Source organism: Triticum urartu, chromosome 7A (genome assembly GCF_056163025.1).
Source record: "Triticum urartu cultivar PI428250 chromosome 7A, HENAU_Tu73, whole genome shotgun sequence".
In the NCBI taxonomy this organism is placed as follows: domain Eukaryota; kingdom Viridiplantae; phylum Streptophyta; class Magnoliopsida; order Poales; family Poaceae; genus Triticum; species Triticum urartu.
Window position 1 is genome coordinate 703,891,087 of NC_141879.1, and position 12,620 is coordinate 703,903,706.

At 47.0% G+C, this 12,620-nt stretch overlaps 1 protein-coding gene across 1 annotated transcript; it reads right to left on the minus strand.

Moving 5' to 3' along the window:
* Positions 1–7,779: 7,779 nt before the first annotated feature.
* Positions 7,780–10,684, minus strand: LOC147961822 (F-box/LRR-repeat protein At3g26922-like). The gene is made up of 4 exons (XM_087537758.1): positions 9,787–10,684; positions 9,531–9,689; positions 8,238–8,433; positions 7,780–7,868 (listed from the first exon to the last, which is right to left on the minus strand). Exons 1-4 carry the CDS (start codon positions 10,657–10,659, stop codon positions 7,780–7,782), a joined length of 1,317 nt encoding a protein of 438 aa, XP_087393884.1. The 5' UTR covers positions 10,660–10,684.
* Between the last annotated feature and the right edge of the window lie 1,936 nt (positions 10,685–12,620).

The following is a 12,620-nucleotide window of genomic DNA, read 5'->3' on the forward strand; positions in this document are numbered from 1 at the left end:
AAGCAAGGGTGAAGAGCTCCGCAAATTGTTATTAAGCTTCTCTGGGCCAGGAATACGTATGAAATTCACGCATCAGGGATAAGTTTATTCATGTGACTAGCGCACCAACTCTATCATTTTGCAATGTTTGTCAGTTCAGAGCAGCTTACTTTTGTGAAACTGAAGTTTGGTAACTTGTTTGAGTCCAGCAACTTATTTCCAGTATTTCTGAGAATCTACTCGAGATGATATAACTTGTACCAAGAAGAGCATGAACACCCTAAAGAGTTGGCATACTCCACACGGGGCTGGAAGAAACTGAAAGAAAGCAACTGGAAATAGTCTTGGCATATAGTACTGAACAGCAGAGTCACTCGGCAATAAGATAATTCTAAGTCATACAGGGAAGAGAACAATTTGGTAGCACAAGATCCTGGAGCAATTTGGTAGCTCGAATTGGTTGCTCAGCTTCCCTGCATATATGTCGATTTCAAAGATATGGTCCACCGCCTTTATGCGCTTGTATGTTTTTCTTGATTTGGTTGTTGATCCCTTATCTATTTAGCTATTTATATTTAATTATTGAGGCTACCTTTTTGCAATTTACTTATAGGAAAATTGCTCTGCATCATCGTTCCTTTAGCTCCTCACAGTTACTTAATTTGACAGAGGCACCGCGCATTGCTAAGACCATCCGTAGGTTCACATCGAGAGTTATTCCATTGGTCGGTAAGCAAGCATTCCACCGAACACTGCATGCATGTTGTAACATGTTCGCTTAACAAACAAAGATCGGTGCAGATAAAAATCAAGTATAGATGAATCATTGTACCAGCAAATGAGGTAAAAAATCACACGATGGCGTCAGTCTCTAAACAGAATTCTGGCCAGCACTACCTACTTGTGTGATAACATGAAAAACTTAATTAAACCCGCTTACATTTCTTTTTTTGGCTGTTTATTAAGTACTCCCTCCATTCCTAAATATAAGTCCTTTCAGAGATTTCAATTTAGACTACACACGAGGCAAAATGAGTGAATCTACACTCTAAAATATGTCTACATACATCCGTATGTAGTTCGTATTGAAATCTCTGAAAGGACTTATATTTAGGAACGGAGGGAGAATGCCATAGTCATTTTAGTTTTTCAGTTCTTCCCTGTGTTCGTGTGAGAAACACGTTGCTACTATTCAGTGTCACAAAAACTGGAATCAAGTAGTTGAGTCCCTCGCACAAACTAAAAAATGGTTTCAGCCTCACAAATAGAGAGAAGACAGCCCCGCCGCCGCCGCTCCCTTCCTTCTCCCTCGCCGCCGCCAGGGGACGCTGCCGGGCAAAGCCCGCGCGTGCGTCGGCGGCGGCGGGGCTCCCTCCCTCCTCGCGAGGCTCCTGGGCGGCGCGGGACGGCCGGCCCTCCCGGCGGCGCTCGGCTTGGCGGCAGGTCGGGTCGCCGGCGGATCTGCGAGGCTCCCCTTTGGTGGCACTGTGGCGATGGCGGCGACGTGGTCTGCGCGGGGCGGCGAGGCGCGGGCTCCTCCTCCCGATCTGATGGCGCCGCGGTGGCGCCGGCGCTCGGGCGTGCGGCGGGGTCCGCGAGGGTGGTCAGCGCACGACGTCTCCCTCCCTGATCTGATGGCTCCACGGTGGCGCCGGTGCTCGGGCGGCGGTTGGCGTCGGCAAGCGGTGGCGGGCGCTGGGATCTCGGCGGCGCTCCGGCGTGTGCAGGCGGCGGCGGTCCCTGTGCGCGGTCGGCAGCTCCGTCTTTGACCCGGATGGCGCGGGGGATGGCGCGGGGGATGGCGGCGGGCCGGCGTGGCCGGCGATCTGGATGCGGTGGTGCCGGTGGATCGCTGATCTGCCGGTACTCCAGGGTCTGCCTGGTGGTGCTGGTGGTGACGGCGGCCCGTGCACGAGAGTTGGATTCCTTCGAACTGATCTGGGTGAAAACTTGCCTTCGGCTTCAGCTAAGGCCGACGGTGGCGGCGCTATCTGCGTCGTTCCATTCTTGAAGGCATCGCGGTGGAGAAGTTCAAGGCCACTCTCTGCTACCTCCGGGGGAAACCCTAGATCGGATGATTGGATGATGACGGCGCTCTAGTGTCGTTCCTTCCTTGGGGGCGTCATTTTTGGAGGTACACACGTGATCGAGGGACCAGAGGACGGATTCTTTGGTGGAGCGGTGCTTCATCCTACACACTGATGGTGACGGATCTTGACGGCGTGGCGCAGTGCAGATTCGGAGTTCGCTGTGGGAGGATGGACTCGCGCAGGAGGACGACGCTGTCGGGCATCGTGGTGGCGTCGATGGCAGAGAGACCTGACACGGTACATGCAACAGTACAGCTCTGAAGATGGATTTGTGGCAGGTGGCTGCGGCGGCCTCATACCCGGCAGGCGTCCTGGTTGAGGAGTGCGCCGGACTGGTAGGTGCCCCATACCCGACAGGCGTCCTGGTTGGGACCTCAGGTCTTAGATGTTTAGGTTTGGCTGCGATGTCTTAGACGGTGACTTTATTCTTGCTGTTGTATGGCTTTGTAAGGTTTTGTGTTAATAATTAATAAAGTGGCCGTATGCATCGTCCAGATGCAGAGGCCGGGGGTCATCCTCCTTTTCTAAAAAAAAAATAGAGAGAAGACATGATATGTAATGCAGAAGAGCAGAACTTTCCTGGAAATTTAATATGACATGAACCAAAAGTGCAAATATAGAAAGCAAATAAGATAGCTTCATGTTCAAATCCTGAACCAAATCCAAATTACATCCATATTTCCATTTTTATGGATTGAGCTTAAAAGGTCCTCTAGCGAAGAAGAAAGTAAATTCATAGCAATGTTCCAAGTGTTAATCCGATTGCTCTGAATCTGAATCTGAATCTGAATGCGAATAGTTTGACTGCTCAGTGTGCTCTGAATCTGAATCTGTATCTGAATGCAAATAGTTTGACTGCTCAGTGTGCTCTGAATCTGAATCTGAATCTAAATCTAAATAGTTTGACTGCTCTGAATCTGAACATGATCCTGTGCAATTATAAAAAGAATGTGCAATCAGTCGGACTGGCACACCAATTGATTGAAATGTTGCAAGGAAAGAATAACATTATTATTTGTTGGCAACATGGAGCTGATAGGAAGTTTTGGCTTATGTTTCACGTATTTGGTTGTTCAATTAACTTGACAAATGCAAATTGTTAAATTCCATAACCATACATGGGAGTGCAAAATCTAAAAATCACCAAGACTGATCATTTGACTTACCGTCAGAACAACAAATTTTCCCTTTGTTCCTTACTCTTTAATCTTTACACATTTAGCTGTCCAATTAATTAATTTGAAAAATTCCCTTGTGAAATTTCACACATACATGGAACTGGAATGCAACATATAAATCAACTACGACGACTTACTGTGGGAAGACCGATTTTTTTCCTTGATGTTAATTTGCTCAATAGGTACTCCATACGAACTCAAGACCTTCACAATTTTGTAAACACGCTCATCTTTGGCCTGACATTTGATCTCTACAGCCCTGAGATTATTCGATGCCAAAAAGGGCACAGTTGAACCATAGCTTATGTCTCTTTCTTCGGCATGTTGGTATGACTGTATTGTTCACCAAAAATCAACAATGCAACTGCAACTTTATCAAGACAAAATATATATAATACTACTTATAAAACATACATGTATACCTTGGATAGCCGGAGGCAGAGGTTCTCAAGACTTGGTGACCGCTGGAGAATGTAAAGTAGTGGGCCGAGATCCGGCTCCACACACCCATCATTGAGTGACAAGGTTTTGAGCTTGCTAAATGTAGTACACCGTTTTAAATCTTTCCTGAAAGCAGCAGACTAGACAAGGTGTGATCAGTGGGCACAGATGTCAGGTGAGACTAGAATTTCAATGGATACAATACAAACGTACCGCTTGAGGGTTGGCCATGAGCTCTAGGTTAGTGGTATTTGACAAGCGTCCAAGGAGCAAGGAACCATCCTTATCGTCAAGCTTGATAGATGCTTCTAGCAAGGACGGGGTGCACCCAAACGTAGGAACCTTGCCACGGCCGCTAGCCAGCTCTAAGTAGACGAGGTTTGGGACGGTAACGAGAGCTGCCACCTTGTCATAAGGACCAAAAGCATAGTCCGTGATGCTCAGCTATCTCACAGATTGCGAAGATATCTTGATGGGACCGTCACAGCGTAAGCCTAAGATTGCAAAGGAGCAGCGGTGCATCTTTACCGTCTCAAGGTTCGGGCAGCTCTAGAAATCCAAAGAGAATTTGCTCGAGAAGATCACACCATCGAGATCCAACGTCGTCAGATGCGGGGAGGAGATGGGAGTCTCAAGCAAAACATTCCCCACATGCTCATGTTTGGGAGCGAGGCTATCAGACTAGCCACAATGGGAATAACTTTAGCAGTAACATCGAGTCCAACTCAAGAAATTTGCTTATGTGACAATGAGTTAATGATGAGAGAGGTAGTAGTAGTAACTTAGCTAGTTACTGTAACATCACATGTCCCAATGCAATATGAGTATATAACATAATAAATGAAGCTATGGATGTTACCGCACTTATGTTACTACCCACTATGAAGGTAGTAACATAGCCTAGGAATACGTGTATGTTACTAGTGTATGCTACTCTCCATTGTGGGTAGTCTCAGGGTCATGGTCACTGAGCCGAAGCAGCGAGCGTGGCACGACAAGGCGTACCGGATCCACAGATCGGTGTACCGGGACCGCTCCTCGGAATCGTGTGTTCGGACCCCTCGCTGCTGTCGTCCTCGTGGTGCTGGTAGGTTTCGATCTCGCACGCGTGGAGAGGCGTCCTGTCGCGGAAGACGATGAAATAGTTGACGAAGTCGTTGAGGTGGCCGGCGCCCTTGAAGGAGTCGACGCCGGTGATCCGGAGGGCCGGCACGGATTTCCACTGGTGGCGCCAGCGGCGGGCGAGCACGCAGGTGCGCACGGCCTCACGCTACGGCAGGAACGACAACACGTGCTGGAGGACCTCGTCCGGGAGGGCGCCTAGGCGGTCTGCTCCACGGCAGCCGGGCGCTACCGTCCCTCCGAATGTCCGATTCCGAGGCATCCCGCCGAACTGGTTACCCGGCGCCGGCGGACGCGGGGGGTGGTGGATTCGCGAGCTCACGACGGCAACCCCAATCCCGCCGCACGGCGACTACACGAGGACGAGGCGACAAGCTCCGTATCGCTAGGGTTTTAACATCTATTGTGGGCCGTGGTTGAGCTGGGTCCGTATGGCTATTTCTCACCAATTAATTCTTTTGCTAGCCCATGATCTGACCCACAGATGACTTGGCGGAGATGGCAATGCCCTGTGTTCTATGGAATTGCTCTAGGCCTCACTGTAGGTAGACATCTTTGGCTCCGACTGACTCCTGCTATCAGTTGTATTTTGGTGAACATTCCCATTATTTTGGTGAACATTCCCGTTGATTAATAAACATGACGTGTTTTTGGACTAAAAAAAGATTGAATGCCTCGAAGGTGATAGGTTGGATATGGTCCGCCAGTTAACAGCTGAAACCATAGAAATAGAAAGACATTCGCCACCATAGAAAGATGTCTATTACCACTGATAATTGTGAGTTATTATGTGGTGCTGTGGATTCATGGCGCCATTCATTGGTAGTGTGTTCAATGTCCAGATGTGTTTGGGCTTTGGTAGATGATGAGCTAGCATAACACATGATAGCAACAAGAGAGCCAAGTGTCGAACAATGGCTTTTTACTATGTCCGAATCGTTATCACATGACACTTTGGTCAAGCTTGTGGTTATCTTATGGGCAATATGGACGGCCAGACAGAAAGCGATACATGAAGGAATTTTTAAAGCCCTCTATCAATGCACATGTTTGTTGAACGATATATCTCTGAGTTGGAGAGCTTAAAACGTCCAACAATGGTAGCAACTTCTCCTGCTCTTCCTAGACATGCAGCATCTCGACAACGTCTGCCACATGCCATGGACCAACTTAGAGTGGGTTAGCCAAAGAGGCATGGGCAAGGTGACTCGGCGAGGGAGGGGAGACCTGGGGTCAGGCCGAGGAGAGGAGAGGACGTCGGTGTGGTCGCGGGTGTCGATTTGATTTTGATTGGCGGACGAGCGGCTGGCCGGAGTTTAGCAGCCACTAATTTTTTGGGATCCTTTGTGTTTTTTTCTCTTTGAGATTTTTGGGTGTCAATGTACGTGTGTCTGGCTGGGGGTGCGCTGGGCCAGGCTATTTTGGGCCCAATCAACTACGAGAGAGTGAGTGTGTCCTGTATTCTTTCTGCAACCGTGGGTTACACCTCCAAACAGAGAGACCACTCAAAGAAAGACCAGAGAGGGGGAGGGAGATAGGGGGAGAGTGCTCTTTGCACACAAAAAATGACCTGAAGAGGTGTGCTAGTGTCATCGTAAGTACTTTTGCGAAATGAGCGTAGTTTGAATGGTTAGATTCCTTATGGCGGAACCAACCTACCAGGGTTCATGTCCTAGACTTGGCATTGGAGGTCACATTTTTCTGGATTTATTTCAGGCCTTCCGGCGATGTGTATTCAGTGAGAGAAGATATTCCCGTCAACCTACCCCTATAAGCATATCTCGGATGTGCTTATAGGGATAGGCTGTGCATGAATATATTCATAAGGGCGAGTGTGTCATGTGTATGAGCGCCTGCATCTGTACTGTGTTAAAAAAATGACTTGGAGAAATTATTTTGTGTACAAAACAGTAGTAAGCAAACAAAGCTAAGAATGACCCCCTTCCTCGTCATGTCTTGGTTCATTACAGCCTGCATCAGCCAACACTTTGGCCAGTTCAATCACCCTTTGCTTTCAAGGAGGCTCATCTACAAACAAAGGTAAGCAGCATCATTACTGATATCATCTGCAAGTCACGACCTGATGTGATGCAAATTTTAAATGGCCAAAGTTAAGGAGCACAATGAGATTCGTAAGAACCATATCTGTATCGACTTGAGTAGGAGAGATTACATTTTGAAGTTGAAAAGGGAGATGGAACGATCCCAAGCTAAGACCTAATATTGTGCTATCAACATCTGGAGAAGAGAACAATCTGGTAGCGCAAATTGGTTCCTTGAGTTCTCTGCATATATGTCGGTTTCAGAGATATCTGTCCACCACCTAATATTTTGTCTTGTTTCGCATGTTGACCCTCTATTTATCTAGTTATTTATATTTATCTATTGGAACAACCTTTTTGTCATTTATTTGAAGGAAAAAATGTGTGTCATCTCTGCCATGATCGTTCCCTTGCCTCCTTTGAGAAACGCAATGCTAAGAACCATCCGTAGTGAAAGGCCGTGCTTGGACTACAAGTTCGCTAACAAAGGTCAAGGGAACCCATCACTAGGGTTTCCACTGCCTCCCGCCACAGCCGCCGCCCTGCCTCGTCTCTTGTGACCTTAGGGCTATGGAGGCACGGTGAAATCTGGTCCTTGCCGGCGGGAGGGCTTTGGTTTTAGGTATTTTTTTAGCCTTGCACAAACTAAAAATGGCTTCAGCCTCACACATAAAGAAAAGACATGGTATGTAAACGTAATGCAGAAGCGCAGAACATGTGTGTGACATGAACAAAAAGTTCAAAAGTATAAAGCAAATAACATGGTCTCATGTTCAACTCATGAATCAATTCCCAGCTGCATCCATATCTCTAGTTTTGTGTATTGAACTAAAAAAGGCCTTGAGTCGACAACTAGAGATTTCTCTAAAGGTCCTCTGGCGAAGCAAGATAGTAAACTCATTGCAACGTTCCAAGTGTTTAATCCGATTACTCTTGCTCTGAATCTGAATGTGAATAATTTGACTGCTCTGAATCTGAATGTGAATAATTTGACTGCTCTGGATCTGAATATGATCCTGTACAAGTATAAAAAGAATGTGCAATTAATCAGACTGTCATACCACTTGATTTAAATGGTGCGAAGAAAGAAAAAAGTTTTATTTTTTAGCAACATGAAGCCAAGATTAAGTTGGCTTTTGTTTGGCATATTTGGTTGTTCAATTAGCTTGACAAATGCACATTGCTAAATTTCATATAAACATACATGGGACTGCAAAACTAAAATTCACCAAGACTACTAATTTACTTATTGTCGGCCCAAGATTTTTTTCCTCTGATGCTTATTATTTACACATTTAATTGTGCAATTAATTTGAAAAATACTTGTTGCGAAATTTTAAACATACATGGGATTTGAATGCATAAACTTCAAAATCTCGACTTACCGTCGGAAGACCAAATTCTTTTGTTGATGCTGATTACCTCAGCAGTTACTCCACGTGAACTCAGGACCTTCACAATTTTGTGAACACGCTCATCTTTGGCTAGACATTTGATCTTGACAACCCTAAGACTCTTCGATGCCAAAAATGGTTCTATTGGAGCGTAGCTTCCGTCTATTTCTTCGGCATGTTTATATTTCTGTATAGTTTACCACAATCATGAATAATTAAATTACAACTTCAACGGGAGAAAATGTATAAATCATAGGAAACATATATGAGACCGGCTTTTCAACACCCGGGTGTCTAGACACCCGGTTATCACGACCATTCAGGCAGTGGCCGTCTCATTGAGATATGTGCGGGTCCTGCACCATCGTTTGGATTAGCAGGCTATATAAACAGTAAGGCCTCTTTTGGTTTGTAGGATTTTTATAGGAATTCTATAGGGTAGGATTTGCAAAGGAAAAATTCCTTTGAAGCCCTTTGGTTTGTAGGAATGAATTCCTATTCCTATGTAGGATAGGAATCAATCCTTTACGTTTTGAAGGAAAAAGAAATATTAGCCTAGACTCAATGGAAAAAATCCTATCCTATGCACCAAATGACATCTCTTTCTCTATAGGATTTGACATGCATGTCATCTCACTTCCTATAATTTTCCTATTCCTATAAAATTCCTATCCTATGAACCAAAGAAGGCCTAAAAACTGGAGCAGTGTACTGTTCATCCTCTACAGATTCTCCCTCGGCTGTCGCATCAGTGAGCCACTGTTCATCCTTTCCCATGAGTCCCTAGGTATTGAAACGAAAGAAGAGGAGAGAGAATGTGCAGCATGCAAAAGTTTTCTGCAGGCAGAGGTGAGAGAGAGCTGCCGCATGCAAAGATTTTTGGAGAGTTTTTTAAGAGGTATTTTCACAACCTACATGCATTTTAAGAGAGAGCATGCAAAGTTTAGGAGGGAGAGAGAGAGAGAAATGTTCAGCAATTGGAGTTGACTGGTCATGGGAGACACATGGCCTGACTCATTGTCGGGAACACCGAATCTTCACAGCCTGGCCTGCATGGCCCATGACAAGTCTTATCAGCAATAGGCTGCCTGATCACAGGCCTACAACCTGCTGCCTGACCACTCCAGGCTAATAGTCCCTAGGAGCATCACATGTAGACTAGTCAAATGACATGCATAAGCATGCAACAGAACAACACGTACGAATCTCAATGGGGACAGACGGATAGGATAACCGGGGGTCGGTACCCCCGGGAGCTGCCACACCTTTTCGAAACATATATACCTTAGATAGTCGGAGGTGGAGGTTCTCGAGACTTGGTGACCGCTGGAGAAAGTAAAGTAGTGGGCTGTAATCAGGCTCCACACACCAATCATCTAGTGACAAAGTTTTGAGCTTGCTAAATGTGGTGCACCGTATTAGTTCTTTCCTGAAAGCAGCAGACTGGCCAAGGTGGTGTGATTAGTAAGCAGACATAGTAGATCCATCACGGATGTCAAGTGAGACTAAAATTTCAGTGGATACAACAACACAAACATACCGCTTGAGGCTCGATCATGAGCTCTAGATTAATGGTATTTGACAAGCGCTCAAGGAGGAAGGAACCATCCTTATCGTCAAGCTTGATAGATGCTGCTAGCAACGACGGCGTGCACTCAAATGTAGGAACCTTGCCACGGCCACTACCCAGCTCTAGGTAGACGAGGTTTGGGACAGAAATGAGAGCCTCCTGCTTGTCATAACGACAAAAATTATAGTCCGTGATGCTAAAATACCTCACAGACTGCGAAGATATCTTGATGGGACCGTCGAAGCTTATGATTGAGAAGGAGCAACGGTGCATCTTTATGGTCTCCAGGTTCGGGCAACTCGAGAAATCCAGAGAGTATTTCCTCGAGAAGATCACACCATCGAGATCCAACGTCGTGAGATGCCGGGAGGAGATGGGAGTCTCAAGGAGAACATTAAGCGGAGCCTCGTATTTGGGATCGACGTTATTAGGGTCATGGTCCCTGATCCGAAGCAGCCGAGCGTGGCATGACAAGGCGTACCGGATCCACAGATCGGTGTACCGGGACCGCTCGTCGTCGTCGTCTTGGGACCCCTCATAATAGTCCTCGTACTCCTCGCAGGCCTCGATCTCACACGCGTTGAGAGGGGTCCTGTCACGGAAGACAATGAGGTAGTTGACGAAGTCGTTGAGTTCACGGGCGCTCTTGAAGGAGTCGACGCCGGTGATCCGCAGGGCCGGCGCGGACTTCCACTGGTGGCGCCAGCGGCGGGCGAGCAGGCTGGTGTGCACGGCCTCGCGCGATGGCAGGAACGACAGCACGTGCTGGAGGACCTCGTCCGGGAGCGCGCCTAGGCGGTCTGCTCTGCGGACCCCTCCGGTCCCGCCTAGCCCCCGACGCATCCCGCCGGGAACAGGTGATCCGCGAGCTCACGACGGCGACCAATGCCGCCGCACGACTACACGAGGACGAGGAAACAAGCACCGTATCGCTAGGGTTTTAATTAACATCTTAGGTGGGCTCGTCGTGATTGGAGAGCTTTGAAGTGATTCTTTTGTGAGCCCAAACACTTGGCGTAGATGGCAACGGCCCGCAGGTAAAACCCAACCTTTGAAGTCCCCTCCAAAAAAAAATAACCAGACTTTTAAGTAGTTTCTTTTTTTTGCGGGGAAAACTTTTAAGTAGTTCCAAAAAGAAAAAAGAAAAGAAAAGAGAAAAAACACTACTGGAATTTTCGTATATTCCGGGTGTCAGGGTCTTCGCCGAGAGCCAAAACACGGGCACTCGGCAAAGTAAGAGATGCCGAGAGCAGCATTCCGCAAACCTGTCTTCACCGCAACTAACTGTCGTTGCCGTCATGGTCTCACGGCGAACAAGCACCGCACGACAAACGGTGCAGTCACCGAGAACCACACATGGCAAAGGGGGGCCACCTAGCCTGCCAGTTTGGAACTGACGGCACCGTCATGGGGTGGCCTATACCAAGAGCAGATCTTGGCAATTATCAGTAAAACATTTTTCCTACTTGACATGTGGTCCCACTGGTCACATTTATTTGCCAAGAATGGCTCTTGGCAAAGATGCGCCATGTGGCAACCGTCGTCCTGGTCTGTTGTCCGTCGGCTACTTTATTTTGCCGAGCTGTACTTTTTGGCTCTCGACAAACTCTTTGCCGAGTGCCCGTGTCCTGGCTCTCGGCAAAATCCTATTTGCCTGAGAGGTGTACACCGGGTGGCCTTTGCCGAGTGCAACTCTCGGCAAAGGTGTTGCCGGCGGTTATTGGCCCTTTGCCGAGTGTCTTGTCACTTCATACTGACCATCATGTGTCGCAAAGACTACGTCTAGCTTACTAAGATTAAAATTGTTCTAAGAGCATCTCCAACACATGATGTATGTATGGGGTCAAGAAAAAAAGTATGACGTATAATAGGCAGATGCTCTTTTTAGGGTGTTTGGATGTAAAAAAATGTGCTCCATCAGATGATGTATCTCCAAATCTTGATGCAAATTTTTTAGGGCAGCCCCATATATTAGCCCTAAATGCCCACATCACTCGTGTGGCTGCCGCAAATTTTTAGGGCCGCTGAGGATCATGCGGGACTGCCAGGAAAACAGTCCTTTTACATAAACCACGCTGCTCCAACAGATGATGTATATGCAAAACGCGGTTGTGATATATTTCAGGGCACCACTTTTGCATCATCTGCTATGGCGGGAAAAAATTTGGTGCCAAAAATCCTTCTCTCCCCTGCCCTAAATTTTGTTTGGGTGCCCTATTTTTCATCATCTGTTGTAGATGCTCTAACTGAGAAAAGAAAGGCGTCAGAATCTTTTTCTACTAGGAAAACCTAGGGTTCTTCGTCCTCTGAAGCGCTTCCGCTGCCACGAATTTCTCCCTCATGGAGGCCAACTGGGGGTGGGTGCTCTTTGAGGCTACTTTTTGTTTTCAGATAATTAAGGACACATTGTGGGAGACATGAGAATCGATCGGAACTTCGAAGAATCTGGTAGAGGAATTGTTGGGTCAGCTTCATCTGCACGAGGAGGATGCAGACGAGTTTGTGAAAAAGATATCACAGACCCGTCTGAGACAACAAAGTGGTTAGCTATTGCGAAGGATCACACAATGAGAGGGTTTAGCCCTAGCTTGTTGCTAGCGGACATGAGGTAAGCCCGTGACGCTGCAAAATATGTCATCTAGATGAGAATTGATGATAATCCCCCGCAAAAAAGAGAATTGATGATAATTTATTTACAATTCAATGTGGTTGTCTGTGTGATTGGAACATGGCGATGGTGATGGGCACATGGTTCTTGAGGAATCAAGCTCTCCTAATGGAGGAAGATGATGGCTTTCATAACC